The following is a 9,782-nucleotide window of genomic DNA, read 5'->3' as shown; positions in this document are numbered from 1 at the left end:
ACAATGAGGGAGACAATGTGAAGTTCCTGCCATATGAATTGTGATGACATGATTACTATACACACTCACACACAATATATCTATACTTACAGCATATATTATAATCGCCTTTAAATCTGATGTGCAATATTTTACATCCACGTCAATATTTTATCTTGTGCAGAAACACCTTTTTTGAGAGACCTGCACAAACCCAGGCCCCGCCCCAAACACGAACATCGCGCCTTCCCATTGGCCTACGAGCATGTCGTCATTTCTCCCGTGAGATTTCTTTTGAACCGGAAGTGGCTTCTCTTAGCAATGAAAACAGCGTCAGGACTTTTTTTGGGAATAAATAATTAACCCCCGGAATTATAAAGCATTTAGTTTGCGGAGGTAAGAGGTATGCAAAACCAGTGTCACACGTTACCGTGTTTGTTTGTTTTTCTCAGCTGAAAAAAAATAGAATAAACGTGTTGTTAGCTTGCGTGCTAACATGCATAGCATAGGCTCCTTGTTTTAAAGGAACGGTGTGCCTTAGCTGGGGCTCTGCTACATAGCTAAGAAGCTAACAGTGTTTCAAACGATTTATCTGGTCTTACACACGACCACATGTAGTGTAAGGAATTATTATTATTATATACTTTAGAGTGTCTTGAGGAAACCGAAGGCGCGTGAAGATAAGATGGAACTCTGTATTCGACTTTAATGTAATCTCTCACAAATCGTAGTGAAGCAGTGTGAGGAGAAATCCCCTGGCCAAAGTCCTTCTTATACATAAACAGACATCCGTGTAACATGTTAAATAATGCCCTGAGAATTAAAATATTCCGTAGTAATAGTAATCACTGTTATCTATATATGGATAAGTGACAGATAATAGTTAATAAGGTGAGCAGTTTTTTTTTTTACATTGTTTACATATTGATATTTTGTGTTGTTTTTTAAGAATGCATCGTTGTTTAAAATAAAATTTAAATGTGTTTGTTGTATGTAATTTTGGATCATATTTGTACTTAATAGTAAAACAATTGGTCAAATGTGGCTGAAAATGCCAGGTGGGGTAACCAAAAGAATAATCTTTTTGTTTGTTTGGAATATTTTATCCACCTAGAATGTGTGTGTACCCTGCTGTTGCTAGTCTTTCGGCTGATCCCGTCAAGGGGTCGCCACAGTAGACCGTCCAATCTGCATATGACTTGGCACAGGTTTTACACCGGATGCCCTTCCTTGACGCAACCCTCCCATTTTTATCCGGGCTTGGGACCAGCACTACATCCAGGCGATGCGTTGGGGTTTGGGCACTGAGGGGAGGGGAGGGATTAAACCCAGGCCCTTCTCATGGCGGGCGAGAAACCTACCACTGAGCCATCAATGCTCTTCTAGGACAAATCTACAAAACTATAAAGTCAACATATACAATCTATATTCTGTTTTAAAATAATATAATATAAATAAAATATAAAATCCAAGCAAAACAGTAGCAGGATTATCTGAATTTTACTTTTTTTTTTTTTTTACATTTTTCCCAAAACAAGAAAAAAAAACAAAATAAAGCCAAAGGTGCATTTTTTTTAAAGGTATATTTGACAAATTTTGTGAAAATGTATACAGTCATAGGATCTGTCTTTAAATTGTAACATAGGGGTTACAATACAGTCCATGTAAAATTTTCTAGAAATGATAATTTTTTTTTGTGAAAATTACTGGTTGCACCATATGACAATATTACTTTTACAAGATTAATGAAGTTGAAGGTATTATCTCCTAAAATCAAGAATAACTGCTTCCTCTCTTTGCATTTGTAAAGATTTCTTTTTATCTCTTAGTTTCTTCTTTTTGTTGACATTTTTTAGTCTCAGTTATGTCTTATAGTCGTCTAAGGTCTGTAGTTCACTTTTAAGTTTGGCAATCTTTGATATCAGTCTTGCACTCTGTTTAAGCGGAACTGTAATATATGCTGATTCTTTTTCAGCAATCTCTCTTTTTCTCTCTCTCTCTCTCTGCGGCTTCTTTTTCAGTTTTCACCAGTTTCTTCCTGCACAATCTGCTTTTCTTTGTAAGGTGTCTTTTAGTCTTTTCTTTCGTTTTTCACTTTGGTAACTACGTATGAAATAAATGAACAGTATTTATTTTTCTTCCTATTACTCTTTTTTCTTCTGACTAATCATTGAGGACATATAATAAAACTATCTAGGCAAGGTCACACTGCTCTTGCACCAGGATCAGCATTTATTTTTGCTCTGTGACATGCCACTTTTCATCGTTTCAAACTGGCATCTATGATTAAAAAAAGGAGGATCTGTTATATTTTAATGCGTATGAAAAACACCAAGACGAAGCAGCAGACTTAACACCTCAATAATATTGAACAAAAAAGAGTCGGTGCTAGGTCTTTGTGTTAATTTATGGTGTTGCTGAGCCACCTCAAACCCCAGTTCCACCAAGTTGCTGCTGTTGGGCTCTTGAGCAAAGCCCTTAACCATATCTGCTCCAGGGGTGGCATATAATGGCTGACCCTACACTCTGACTCCAGCCTCTTAATAAAGCTGGGATATGTGAAGAGTAAAGATGTATATGTGATGAATAAAGTCTTAGTTCAGTGAGTTTAACGATAATACATTTTTTTAATATAAAGGAGAACATGCTAAACTATTTACAAACAGTAAATTGACTGATGTAATTACAGAAATATAGATGAAAGTTTGGCCAGAGACACCAGTGGCTCCCTGAGGCAACAAGAGGAAGAATCATGAACAGGAACCTATAGACTCAAATAGGATGTGATCCATGTTTGATGCATATTCGAACAGGGGAGTGGTAATGAATGGTTAACCATTCTCTAAGGAGGAACTCATGTAAATGGCTTCTGTAAGTCATCATACTGAGTAATTTTATACATATCTGTTTTACTAGGTTTTGTAAAATCTCACTATCGCTGGTTCAGAATGTACCATCTCCAGCTTCTGATTGGTTGAACAATAAAGTGACCTTGAGCAAATACAGGAAAGAGAGTTGAAATATTGTTTGAGTCACCGGAAATACAGTTTTTAACACTGAAGTGAGTGAAAATAAAATGTGAGACTTGTTTTTTTTTTTGACAAGGATAAAACGGCACACTGGTCCTACTTTCCCCAAGTAAATAGACCAGTCTTTGTGTTTAACTCCACTTCCTTTTTATACTTCACGTGAGTGATAGCAAAATGCTGTAAATAAAGAATGGAGAAGTAATAAGGTTGTCAAAGTTGATTGAGTGGATGAATCAATTCTTAAATGTCTGGCCTTGATCAGTGAATTAATAGTGATTTGATAACAATCTAGAATTGTTGTCATGCAAATAAGCAAACATTTGTATGCAGTGTGATCTGAGATCACGTGTCTCACCGCGGTATCCTATGTATGAGTAGGGATTGTTTAATGGCTATCCATCACACTCACACAAGCACTATTAATATCTTTAACCTTTTATAGCTCTTTTATTGTTTTTAATACTTCTTAGTATAATTGCACTCTACACATTCTGTATAATTACATTTTATTGTTATATTTTATTTAACTTTGTAGATTTGTACATTTCATCCCAAAACTTGACATTTTTCTTTTTTTCTTACTATTCTATCTTATTGATGCGTATTTTGATAAGCATTTCACTGTGACAAATAACATTTTAATTAGATTTTTTTTATTAATCATGCACATCACCCTGCCACTTATCCCACTTCCCCTGTCTTTCTTCCTCTTTTCCAAATATTCTTGGTTCTCGTTTCTCTTTTGAATATGCCAGTGCCTGAATTTCCATTTGTCGTGACTTTTCACTTGTTTTCCCTGTCTGTCTCAGTAACCCAGCTCAGCCTTGTATCTACACGGGCAAGATGGAGGTTCCCTCCTATTACTCTAAGCTTTTATGTGAGCTAAACGAACAACGGAAGAGGGACTTCTTCTGCGACTGCAGCATCATAGTGGAGGGTCGCATGTTTAAGGCACACAGAAATATCCTTTTTGCAAGCAGCGGCTATTTCCGGGCCCTGCTGGTGCATTACCTGCAGGATAGTGGTCACAGGCATAGCACGGCTTCTCTGGACATTGTCACAGCAGACGCTTTTTCGCTCATTCTGGACTTTCTGTACTCCGGTCGCTTAGACCTGCGCACCGACAACGTAATCGAGATAATGTCCGCTGCCAGCTACTTGCAGATGACGGATGTTGTAAACTTTTGCAAAGGCTACATCAAATCGTCGTTGGAGATCTGTAACAGGGAGAAGGAGAGCCAGCGAGAAAAGGGCAAAGAGGGAGAAGGACCTGCTGACAGTGGCACGCCTGCTCCAGTCTCCAGCGTTCCTGCAGCATCCACTTCCCAAACGGACAGGGGAAGCCCACAAAGTATGGAGATGCCCAATTCCATGGAGGCGTCCTCCGATGTTCCTTCCACGCCAGCTGCTACCAGCAGCAAAGACTCTGAGAGCGAGAACTCGCAGGGAGGGTTCTCCAGCCAGGCTCCCGCTAACACCGCCGTGAAGAGCAACCAGACGCAAGACGCAGCGAACCCCTCCTCCTCAGGGATGCTCATTGTGCCTGTGCACACCAAGATTAAATTTGACCCTGATGAGGAAGGTGAGTGTTCGCTTGAAGCTAAGGACATGGACCTGTATGAAAACCCGAGCAATGGGGAAGAACGAACTCTCGCCTCAAGTCCTGCACCCAGCAGTGAGCAGACATCGCTGCCCCCTTACCCCAACTATCATATGAAACAGTATGTAGATGTGCTACTACGTGGAGGATCTAGTTCTCACCGCGAGGAGCTTGTTTCTCATTTTAACCACGGTTTGGGAAGCAGTAATATGATTAGTCGAGTAGATGAAGGAATAGGTCATGGAGGCTCCTGCAGTATGGAGATACAGAGTGACTGGTATGTCGAAGATGCAGGTGAGAAATCGGTTTTTGCTCTTCTTGTTAAAATTTTTTGGAATTTACCTCTTTGTTTCACACAAAGGGCTTACTTGTAAAATGACAGTTTTCTACTCAGGGAGGCTGCATAGGTGTCCGTTCTGCCCCTACACAACCAAACAGAAGGGAATTCTGAAGAGGCATATCCGTTGTCACACAGGAGAGAGACCGTACCCATGTGAGATCTGCGGAAAGCGTTTCACTCGACAGGAGCATCTACGCACACACGCGGTCACCGTAAGTTTATCAAGAGCTGTGTTCAGACCATCAGCTCAAAGGTTATCTGGCATATACAATGTCAGCAGCAAACAATTCAGGCACTGCTGACTTCTAAAATAAACATATTCCGTAGCCTGATTTTGGACTGTAAGCTGGTTGTTGCTGTGGGGCTTTTGTTTTTAGAACCCCAACGTATGCCACCAGGGATTTAATGCTCCCAAAAGAGCCACAGTTGCTAAAAAGACCTAAGGGGAGTGTAGATTAAACCTGTGGTGACGTAGAGTCACCAAAATATGCAAGCCAGGGTTAAGGTGGTGCTTGTAGACAAGGTCACCCAAGTAACCCAGTTCAGCTCAGCCCGGATTGGTGACCTGGAGCCATCTAGTGGGCTCACTGCTTACAGAATGAAGGGTGGGGGTCAGGTGATGTGCTTATCAGGCAGCACGCATGTGATAGACCGTACCATTCCAATAGAAACTGGCTTTTGGAACGTCGATCTCACCAAAGAAAGGTGTAGTAAAAATGAACCAATAAAAATATATAGTATATGTTGTATAAAACTTTATCTATTCTGTAGTGAAATGTTGTGTACGTAGCTAACTGTGCATTATGTTTAAACATGGGTAAATGCTTATATTTAATAACATAAGATTATATAATAATAATTATTATTATAAAAATATAATTATTAAATATTGCTCTTGGGGTAAATCTTGTTTATGCATTCTAAGTGTATGTATAATATAAAATTATCCACACTCTGGCTGTAGAATTAATTTTATTTAATTTTTAGAAAAGGTAAATATATAATTTACACTTTGTCCATCTGTCAACAAGCTTTTGTTTTCCCTCATTAAAATGTCTTTAAGGCTGAGCTGCGAGCAACAAAGGCACAAATCAAGATCAGAAATATAGGGAAAATGCTTTAACATTTCAAAACGAGCGAGATCACAACGCCCTTGTACAACAGTCCTCTGTGTTTAATCTAAAGTTTATCCTTCAGCTCTTCAATAAGCACCTGTTGATTCTTGAACCTTTTTCCTGATAATGTTTCAGTACTGGCCTTTGTGAATCCCAGAAAAGTGTAAGCACCCTCGTATATAATAAGAAACAGAGTCTGTGTGTGTGTGTGTGTGTGTGTGTTCAAACTTGGCTAAGATAGGTTGTGTAATCTTCACAAATAACGTATGTAGACGGAACATATTGCTGTATGTGTCTATCTCTGTATGGATCATGTTTTCTTAATGCTGATGATGTCATTCTGAACTACAGTATGCTAACATAGGTTCTTTGTTTTTTACATGATGTTTGATGCATGAATGTGTAAATCTATACTCTGACCAGTTGTCTTGAGGCATTTTGAGGTCAGGTAAAAATAGAAAACCTGGTGCTTGGTAAATACTCATCTGTGGACTTTGAGTAAACAGCAGTTAAATTCCATCACATGATACAAAACCTTCTTGTCTTTAACTAGAACACCTCTGTGCAAATGTAATTACTAATCTTGTGTATATATATATATATATATATACTGGCTTTGTTTCGACAGGTCCATCGCGCAACCTGGCCCATCGTGTGTAAGGGCTGCAGACGTGTCTTCTCTGGAGCTGTGTCTCAGGGTCTGAAGCGCTTTGGTCTTTGTGACAATTGTACTTGTGTCACTACAACTAATGAAGACTCTCCCTCCATGAACCTGAGCAGCCAGTCTGTGAGCGTGGAACAGGGCACCGCTGACTCGGATTGGCCTATCTTCATGGTAGACGGGGATGAGGAGCCCAGTGCTGGCGCTGGGGAAGTAGACGATAAGAAGGAACTCCAGAGACAGCTAGCAGAGGGAGGAGGTCTCCTGTAGGCATCAAGAAACATACTTGTGGCTCCGATGGCTTGTCCTTCATTCATCTTACTCTAAAAGTTGAGTAAACCGACAAAACTATCAAGGCTTACTGTTCTGGGAGGCATAATCTTGTTTGGCCTGATGGCAATTAGTAGGAGTACTTACATAAGTACTGAACTGTAATCATGTTTACGGGTATGCATTCTTTAAGAACTAGAATTTCCACAGCTCTAGTAGAATGCATTGACTTAATTTTCTCAAGAATGGTTATTACATTCTAATAATTATAAAAAGACAACTTTGCTTTTAAGGAAGAGTGATAAGTATTTGAACTTTTCGAAAAAGGGTCACCTTAAAGCTGCACATGTATAGTGAGGTTCAGGATGTAATAGTTCGAGCAGGGTCAAGTATAAAAGAATTAACATACACAAGAGTCTTGAGAGAATCTTGAATATTATAACACTAAACTGAAAGTTAAAACGGTGCTCCATCATCAAACTTATCGTGCCTGTAAGTAATGCTGAATGGGAGGCCATTGTACACAATTAAACAATATGCCAGATTTTTTCATTTTGTTATTTTTTTGTAAAAATACCAGTTAAAACTATCCTTGCCCCCCCCATAGAATTCATAGAATTGAAACAATCATGAAAGTTTTGTCAATTTTCAGTCAGTTATTTATCCTAATTATTGACACAATTTAGGTAGAAAATGTTGCACTTTATTATTTTAACTAACCAGAAAACAGGCTTAATGTTGCTTTAAAACTTTCTTTAAAATGTTTTTTTTTCTAATCAGCATAAGACATATTCATATTAATAACAGTATAATATATCTTCATTTTTATAAATACAGTTAAACTAATTTAACAAGCCACCAGCATATGTAATCATGGCTGTCGCAGAGCTGCCCTACTTTTCTAGTGATGTATGATATTGCGCATGTAGCTGAATGAAATGAACGTGTTTAAAAGGTAGACTGGAAAATAGTCAATTACAGTATAATTGATTGTGCAGCTCTATTCTACTGAATGTTTCTACAATGTAAATTGTGCTACTTTTAAGACTGTTTAATATATTAAGACTTTTGTGGAGCATTTACAACAGAATATGAACATTTCTGTATATTTGAGACCTGTAGCTTCAATCATAAAACCCATGATGAAGAGAACTGTTATTTTTGGGTCATTGCAGGCATAGCGAGGAAATGATGTATGACCAAAGTGCAACTTTTTTTTTTTAATAACTTTGATTTTTATTTATGTTTATATATAACTTTTGCGTGTGAGTATAAAAGGTTGCACCTTACCATGAAATAACATGCATTCAAAATAAATGCTGACCCGTATTACTGAGGTTTATGGTCTACTGTCCTTGCTTGGGTGTGTGTTTTATAATGTCTTATCACTGCAAATGTTTGCTTGTGTTCTAGCAATCTTGAAATTGCAATCTTAATGTTGTGTTTTAATGTGATTAGAGGAAATCTGGTACTTCTGAAAATAAAAACAGTAGCCTGGATGCTGTGCATACCATTTAATTACCTACCTAGTCGAAAAGCTTGGCGAATTTCCTTTGTAAAAAATCAACAGTAGAAACCACAGCTATGTTTAACAGTGAAAGTAAGATCTTTTTTTATCTATACAATGTGATCAGAACTGAGAGGATTGGGAGGCCATAAAAAAAACAACCATTATTAAGATTTGTCAGAAAAAGTTTTTGCTTTGCTAGGAAACGACAGAATATTCAGAGTATTTCTGAACATAATTTAATTTTATGGAACTGTGTGAGTTTTTTTTTTAAACAGTGCTGTAATCAAAATTAATTTAACAAAATATTAATGCGAGTTTTTTTCTCTTAGCATGTCAATGTAAGACCTGTCTGGCTTGTACATTACATAAACTCATCTGGGAGTTAAAGCACATCCTTTGTACAGTCCTGGCCTTGTTCCAAGCCAGTTCCACATGTTTGGGCTACTGAAGGAGTTCCTGGGAGGCCAGTGTGAAGTTTAGAAGCAGGCAGTTTGATCATGGCTCTGGTGCAGAGAAACTTTCTACCTTAAATATAGCCTTAAATTACAGCTTACCATTTTACTACTTGGGGCAGACTGTTCGTCGGAAAAGCAGATGACTTCAGTAATGCTGTTTTTGTACTGGATATCTGATACAAAATTGGAATTTCTCAACTATGTTGAGTACATTTCAACAACGATGCTATGTTAAATGTGTAGACGTGCAATTAAAGTATTATTATTTAATATATTATTTTCACAATCAATTATGTTTCTTTATGAAACATTGTGGGCAGTTCAGCAGTGGAGAAGGTAGATCTTTCAGGAACTTACAGCTCCAGGCACTAAGTTAAAGGCTGTATAGATATTTGGTATGTTTTTGCAGGTTTCATCCCGGATTTAATTTTTATTTCCACTGCCAACTATATAAAACCATGCCAGTAGGTAAACTGGCCAAACTGACACTAAGTGTGCATGCGTGTTTGTCTATAGTAACTTGGACCTGTGTCTTTTTATTTTTATGTTTGTTGTTTATGGCAAAATACTAAGAGGCTCTTGTCTAATTTTTTTTTTTTTTTTTTTTTTTTTACAACAGTGGATCACTAACCTTCATGTTGTCTTAATTACTGTATGTTACAGAGGTAGAAATAGCAATTTTCGCAATTTTCTACTTTATTAGAAATATATTCTAACATATTATATATTCTAATATATTGCAAAATATAAATTATATATTCCTACTTTATTTTATGAAATTAAATGAGCCACCCTGAAACTAGTGTTCTGTTAGTGGATACAG

The 9,782-nt window shown here is 37.6% G+C and overlaps 1 protein-coding gene across 6 annotated transcripts; it reads left to right on the top strand.

Annotated features, from left to right (window-relative positions):
* The first annotated feature begins 262 nt into the window (after window positions 1-262).
* zbtb8b (zinc finger and BTB domain containing 8B) lies at window positions 263-8,214 on the top strand. 6 transcript variants are annotated; one of them, XM_053493033.1, is made up of 5 exons: window positions 278-375; window positions 2,669-2,850; window positions 3,818-4,902; window positions 4,991-5,160; window positions 6,692-8,214. In XM_053493033.1, exons 2-5 carry the CDS (start codon window positions 2,807-2,809, stop codon window positions 6,992-6,994), a joined length of 1,602 nt encoding a protein of 533 aa, XP_053349008.1. In that variant the 5' UTR covers window positions 278-375; window positions 2,669-2,806; the 3' UTR covers window positions 6,995-8,214. The 6 variants fall into 6 exon arrangements, with proteins under 6 accessions (XP_053349010.1, XP_053349008.1, XP_053349011.1 ...); XM_053493034.1 differs by having other exon boundaries at window positions 282-382; window positions 5,003-5,160; XM_053493032.1 differs by having other exon boundaries at window positions 282-382.
* Window positions 8,215-9,782: the final 1,568 nt, after the last annotated feature.

This window comes from Clarias gariepinus, chromosome 3 (assembly GCF_024256425.1).
Source record: "Clarias gariepinus isolate MV-2021 ecotype Netherlands chromosome 3, CGAR_prim_01v2, whole genome shotgun sequence".
Classification (NCBI taxonomy): domain Eukaryota; kingdom Metazoa; phylum Chordata; class Actinopteri; order Siluriformes; family Clariidae; genus Clarias; species Clarias gariepinus.
The sequence above is the reverse complement of the archived record's forward strand: the minus strand, read 5'-3'. Positions and strand labels throughout refer to the sequence as shown.

Excerpts from the sequence above, each read along its gene's own strand:
- zbtb8b (XM_053493033.1), top strand. The coding sequence starts at position 2,807 with ATGGTTAACCATTCTCTAAGGAGGAACTCATGTAAATGGCTTCT. Across the intron at positions 2,851-3,817 it reads AACTCATGTAAATGGCTTCT|TAACCCAGCTCAGCCTTGTA; the intron begins GTAAGTCATCAT and ends TGTCTGTCTCAG. Across the intron at positions 5,161-6,691 it reads TACGCACACACGCGGTCACC|GTCCATCGCGCAACCTGGCC; the intron begins GTAAGTTTATCA and ends TTGTTTCGACAG.